Source organism: Hemibagrus wyckioides, linkage group LG27 (assembly GCF_019097595.1).
Source record: "Hemibagrus wyckioides isolate EC202008001 linkage group LG27, SWU_Hwy_1.0, whole genome shotgun sequence".
NCBI lineage: Eukaryota > Metazoa > Chordata > Actinopteri > Siluriformes > Bagridae > Hemibagrus > Hemibagrus wyckioides.
In genome coordinates, this window is record NC_080736.1 from 10,640,763 (window position 1) to 10,647,375 (window position 6,613).

General features: G+C 38.7%; 1 protein-coding gene across 1 annotated transcript; it reads right to left on the bottom strand.

Annotated features, from left to right (window-relative positions):
• Window positions 1-1,331: 1,331 nt before the first annotated feature.
• hypk (huntingtin interacting protein K) lies at window positions 1,332-3,672 on the bottom strand. Its single transcript, XM_058381322.1, has 4 exons — window positions 3,471-3,672; window positions 1,775-1,830; window positions 1,644-1,695; window positions 1,332-1,549 (listed from the first exon to the last, which is right to left on the bottom strand). The coding sequence occupies exons 1-4, from the start codon at window positions 3,648-3,650 to the stop codon at window positions 1,454-1,456; spliced, it is 384 nt and encodes a 127-aa protein (XP_058237305.1). The 5' UTR covers window positions 3,651-3,672; the 3' UTR covers window positions 1,332-1,453.
• Between the last annotated feature and the right edge of the window lie 2,941 nt (window positions 3,673-6,613).

The following is a 6,613-nucleotide window of genomic DNA, read 5'->3' on the forward strand; positions in this document are numbered from 1 at the left end:
GTAGTGGCCCTATGTAGGGGATACTGAGTGAATTTACTTAAGTTCATTTAATATCCATCTTCATGTGTGTTCTTGAAGGCATAGGATTATTATTCCTGGAGTTTTGCATGTTGTTCCTTAGTTACAGAGATTCTGTGTAACTTCTCCACTATTTTTATAGGTAGGGAGGAGGAATGGATGATAAGGTGAGCAGTTTAAAAATAATCCTGTTCAGTTTGAGTATTAATTGTTGGGAAATATGCCAACATATCCAGACATATGGCGTCTTTTATACAGCAGGACAGTAAATGACCTACACACAGCAACTGTTCACGTATTAAAAGCACTGTAAAAAGCTCTGCTGGTGGTCTTGAAGTGTTTTGGCAGACGTGGCATACTGTCACCCCCATACAGATGCACATGCACACACAACTTAGATCACGAATCTCAGTGTGCAATCATATCAGCTGGAAAAAACTTGTGCTGTAAAGACAAAAATATTGAATATTGTGGACATATTTGCTAGTAAAATAATTGGTGGTGATATAAGGGTTATAAAGGTTTTGACCGCCTGATTCACTAAATTTGTCTTTTAATTATTTTATTATTTATTCTCCAAGTTCCTAGGGTGGACGTAATCTGCTCAAATACAGCTTGACTCATGTTGGTGTCTGTCTTTCAGGAAGGACAGGGTGTCTGTGGCTGAGCGTGAGGCTGAAGACCAGAGACAGAAGGGTCTTGAAATTGGAGCTAAGAAGCATGCGGAGACTCTGAAGATTGTAGAGGAGGAAGCCAAGAAGAAGTTTGAGGAGAACAAACACACGCTGGCTGCTCTGGAAGCCCTGGACATGGCCAAAGAAAATGAGGAAGAGGAGTATAAGGCCTGGAAGGTCAGGGAGCTGAAGAGATCAAGACGGACAGAGAGGATCGAGAAGCGCAAGTTCTGTTTATGTTTACTGAGCAAGGTAAAGTATTTTAACGCGTGGTTCCAAGTCTCAACGACTTGTCTGCGTGTGATCTCCAGGATCGAGAAGGAAAAACCGACATAGACAGATCTCACAGAAGAGGAGAAAATGTTCCGTTTTCAGTGTTTGTGTGTGTTGAAGATGAAAGTTGTTACAGCATGGCAACAAATCTTTGTTTATTGCATTTTAATTTTGTACATCTGATGGATTACTTGACAATTTAGACCTTTGTAAAAATCTTAGTAGTAATTGTGAATAAATTACTAGAACAGGAAAATTAATTCCACAACATGCCTTGGTCTTATTCACACACTGAATATTTGTACAAAAAAGTTACTAAAAATGAAGGAAGTCTTTAGAAAAGCTGAGAGGTGGACATGGCTGAGCTGTGGTGTAGAACAGGTGAGATGTTTTATTATAGATAAGAGAATGCGGTGTGAAGCGGAGGCACTGCTGAGTAGGAGGCACTCCTATGCCCATGCTACCAGTCACAGCTGGGTCTTAACAGTTCAGTTGGTCAGTGCAATCAAAGCCTCCACAACGTTCCCCATGTGTTCCCTTAAACTGCGCTCGGCCACGACACGTGGAATCTCCATCTCGGCCATCTGTGGATCAAAAACAGTATCGGATGGAGTTCAGCATAAGCAGCAAGTGATTCAATAGGAGATTTGTGTTGAAGAAAATTCTTTCGATACTTACAATGAGCTCTACATCCTCCTTCTTAATTGTCACTTTGGCCAATTCTTTTTCTCTGTGGAGACCATGCAAGTAATGGATTTAGCCATGTCTATAATAATCGTCAAAAATAGCATATAACTGCATCACCTCACCTTTCCTGTTTTGCTTTCTGTTCTCTTGATCTCCTGTCACCAATCACGGACATGGCCTTCAAACACAAGAGCAGATGAAATATACAGTCAGGTGAATTAGCTACAACAATTCATTACAGGAGGCTGAACATGGGGCATCAAACAGCTGGTTTAGGTGATGTACTTGGCTTATTAATGTCTGTGATGTTAGCACCCCATCTGAAAAACTGAACATGAAACACTCTACACCATGTGTTTGTGCTAGTTTGGTTTCTGAGACACAACAACTGACCTACAGGGATGCCACAGTACATTATACCCTGTACACATTGATTAATTTGACAGTCTAACCAAAAAAGTGTTTCACTCACTGTACTGTTTGCACTCTGACATCCTGCTTGACTGTTGATTTAAACTGAAATAAAGTAGTTGTGAGATTATGAAAAGAACCCTGGGGTTTTCTAATTTCCTCCCAACAAAGCTGTGTGGGTGTGAGGATTTAGCTGTTCATATTGCAGTTCACTGCAGTGGTGAAGTAGCTGTATGGGCCCTGAATATTTGCTTTAAGTCATGTATTTACACAGTGTGTGAGTGATGTGTGTATCCAGTGCTGTGGGAATGCTTGGCTTCTCAACCACAATATATCTTTGGGACAGACTTCCAATCCACTACAACTCTGACAATAACAAGGCCATGATGAATGAAGGGAGTGATGAAAGGATGTTCTTAAACAATAGCAATCAATATGTTTAGAGAGTGAATTAGTTTTACTCAGATTTTTCTATTTATCCGGACAATGCCAAGGACTCACTTCATACACGCAAACAGATTTATATTTTAAGGTAGTTTTAAATGACCATATTTACACTGCACTACTGTTCCCACATTAAAGCAGGTCTTGACTAAAATTTGCAGTGGCTCCGCCCACAAGGGAAATTAATTGATAGGTAGTCACGTGACTTTAATACAGCATATTAAAGTACACTCAACTTTGGAGCAGACACCCAGTATAGTCTTACATATTTTATGATTAACAGGTTGTAATAAGACATGGAGGTTCATTTAATCGCAGCATTAGAGGGAGGAAAAAATAATCCAAACGTCCAACCTGATAGACAGATGACAGAGATGAATATTTAGTATGCTCCGTTTGATAAACATTAATAATAGTAATAATAATAGCGTACAATACGGCATGCATAGGCAGTAATTAATGCAGCTTCAAAAAAGCCTGTCCTTTCTCTATTTTACTTTTTAAGCACATGTCAGCTCTTTAAAAAGATTTACAAGAATTTCATGTATTACTTTAACTTGTCCTCGAGTCATTTCCCTGCACAGTAGGGACTTGTAGAAAACGCTGCCATTCCCTAGATACGTGCACTTCGTAGGATAAAGAAGTAATTCTCCACGTTTGTAGTTCAAGTGCACTAGAGAGACATTTAGGACCCAGCCCTCCACTGAGCAGGAGTAATTACAGCGTTACCCAGCACGCATGCTATCAATCCGGTTAGCATGGTCCATACTTCCTCGGTGTGATCCAGAGCTAACGGAGGGTACATTAACTAGCACTCTCTCTTTCACAGTTTAAAGCGAATCTAAATAAAATATTTCAACTCAAACAGTGAGATCTCTTTATTAAAACACTCAGGAGACACGGCGCTTCCCCCCTCCGCACATGGTTAGCTAAGACGGCTAGCTGAACAATCTGTAGCCTCACCGTTTCCAAGTCGGAACTCGAGATTTCTTTTTCTTCTGCATAATCGGTGACTCTTTCTAAATCAGCAGCCCCGCTGTCGTGCTTGCGTGGTTTTTCTGTTGGCTTCCCGGTGCAGTTCTCCTCAGCCTCCAGGTCCAAATCCACATCTCCCTCAGCCGCCATGTTTGCGTCCATCCGCATCCGGAACAAACGGAAGATACTGCGGAAAAGACCCGAGAACAAATTAAGGTAACACACAGGAGGCGAGTGACGTAACTGTTTCCGTTTCTAGGGAGAGAAAAAAAAAGTGGGGAAATAGCCTCACGAAAATGTCTGAATTTCTGACACAGTGCTTAAAAATAACACAATAATGAAAAGTATGTCTACCAGGGATTACTGTAAAGATATAGCTATTTAAACAGTCTTATTTATTATGTATTTCCATCTGTCCATTCATACTTACACACCTGGAGTCTATCCCAGAGGACAGGAAGTTAGGGCCAATCTGGAAGGGTACCAACTCATCACAGGGCACAATCTCACACACTTTGGACTATGTACCGTTGCCAATCAGTCTATCATGTATGTCTGGACTGGGGAAGGAAACCAGGGTACATGGAGGAAACCCCTAAAGAACATGCAAACTCTCTCTAGAGGCAGGAATCAAACCCCCAATCTCTGGAAGTACAAGGCAAACATGTTTAAACCTGTAGATTACTGTCAGTCAATATCATAATGACAAATTGTTTAGAAATGTTTATTTGAAGTGATTTAAATGAAATTGCAAAAAGAATTTCTGTAATGTTTCAAAACAAATTCAGCAACAATAATTATAGCACACACACACACACAGAGAGGGAGAGAGTGTGATAGATAGATAGATAGATAGATAGATAGATAGATAGATAGATAGATAGATAGATAGATAGATAGATAGAGTGTGATAGATAGATAGATAGATAGATAGATAGATAGATAGATAGATAGATAGATAGATAGATAGATAGATAGAGAGTGTGCTAGATAGATAGATAGATAGATAGATAGATAGATAGATAGATAGATAGATAGATAGATAGAGAGTGTGATAGATAGATAGATAGATAGATAGATAGATAGATAGATAGATAGATAGATAGATAGATAGATAGATAGATAGATAGAGAGTGTGATAGATAGATAGAGAGTGTGATAGATAGATAGATAGATAGATAGATAGATAGATAGATAGATAGATAGATAGATAGATAGAGAGTGTGATAGATAGAGAGTGTGATAGATAGATAGATAGATAGATAGATAGATAGATAGATAGATAGATAGAGGAAGAGAGAGAGTGTGATAGATAGATAGAGAGAGAGAGAGTACTGTGCAAATGTTTTAGACAGGTGTGAAAAAATGCTGTAAAGTAAAAATGCTCAAAAATAGAAGTGTTCATTGTTTATTCTTATCAATGAACAAAATGGAAAGTAAATGAACAGAACAGAAATCCAAATCAAATCAATATTTGGTATCATCACCCTTAGCCTGCAAAACAGCATCAATTCTTCTAGATTCACTACTCGGTAGGTTGGTTGTTCTAAACATCTTGGAGAACTAACCCCAGATCTTCTGTGGATCTGTCCAAAATCCTTCGGTCTCTTCATATAATCCCGATGATGCAGACACGATGATGTTAAGATCAGGGCTCTGTGGGGGCCAAACCATCACTTCAGGACTACTACTCTTCTCTATGCTAAAGATAGTTCTTAATGGCATTGGCTTTATGTCTGTAGTCATTCTGCAGAATAAATTTGCGGACACCAAATGACAGACACCACCCTGAAGATATTGCATTATGGATAAGTATCTGCCTGTATTTGTCAGCATTGAGGACAGCATTAATCCTGACCAAATCTTCAACTTTTTTGCAGAAATGCAGCCCCAAACTTGCAAGGAACCTCCATCATGCTTCATGCCTCATGTTCCCTGCAGACACTCATTATTGTACCACTCTCCAGCTTTTCAGTGAACAACCTGCCTCCTGATATAGCCACAAATTTTGTCTCATCAGTCCAGAGCACCTGCTGCCATTTTCTGCACCACAGTTCCTAAGTTTTTGTGCTTTATGTTCCTATGTTTTGTACATTAAGAATATGTCTATTGATTTTAACAACACACATAGCAACAACAACTTTGCTCATAGATATAGAAACATACAGACAGATGACGCCAAAAAAAGTCTCACCCATTCCATAGTATACTGTGAATAAATAAATAAATAAATAAATAAATTTCCACTCAATATTAAAATATTGTAATCATTTAAATTGTAATAATTTATATGAAATAGTTGAATATATGTATTTCTGTAAACCTGCTTTGTTACAATGCCCATTGTTAAAAACACTATATAAATAGAATTTAATTGAATCAAAATTTCCTGATGTTTACAAAAACTTCACCTGTCACATGTTCCCTCCTCCTGCCTGGCAAACCAATCCCTCAACTTAACCTTAATCAGCTTAACAAAAAAAGGAAAGCTTTCCAACTTTAAATACAACATCTACGAGCCAGTCTAAGTGTTTATCCTGACCTGTGGCGCTTGAGGAATGATTCAGGAGTTTGACAGATGCCATTATTCCATCATCACCAACATCTTCATCCTACTGTATGATTGATCTGTGGACCTGGAGCTCCTCTTGACCGTAGGGTTACTGACAATGACGTGTTGGCGCTGTTGCTGGGCCCAAGTAAGATAATGAAAACTGGGAGTTCTTTAGACTTGTGCAAGTGTAGTTTTTTTTCTGGGATCTTTAAATATAGTCTTGTGACCTGAAAGTGTTTTTTTTTCATCTGTCTAACAAAAGATCTGTGCCTAACATTAGCCAGATGCAGATCTTTTTCAAAACATAGGCCAGATTTTAAGCTTTGAACTTTAGATGCATATAATAATGAAATCCTGTTACATCAAATGTGGATCTTTTATCACTACTCTGTGTCTTTTTAATCATATTTTCAATTCAGAGTTGCTGTAATCTAGCTCTATGAGAAATTGTACATGAAGTGTTTACTGCAGTGCTTTGAGCTGTATGCTGAGAAACATGCTTTTCACAGGGTGGTTAGTTGCCCCTTTTCTCACAAAGCCCCCAATTATCAGTGAGGTCCGTTGTCCATCTGATGTT

What these genes read in the sequence shown, in the direction of transcription:
- hypk (XM_058381322.1), bottom strand. Translation starts at nt 3,650, where the DNA reads ATGCGGATGGACGCAAACATGGCGGCTGAGGGAGATGTGGATTTGGAC. An exon ending in CGAGTTCCGACTTGGAAACG is followed by an intron (nt 1,831 to 3,470) that starts GTGAGGCTACAG and finishes TTGTGTTTGAAG; the next exon opens with GCCATGTCCGTGATTGGTGA. An exon ending in AGGAGGATGTAGAGCTCATT is followed by an intron (nt 1,550 to 1,643) that starts GTAAGTATCGAA and finishes TTTGATCCACAG; the next exon opens with ATGGCCGAGATGGAGATTCC.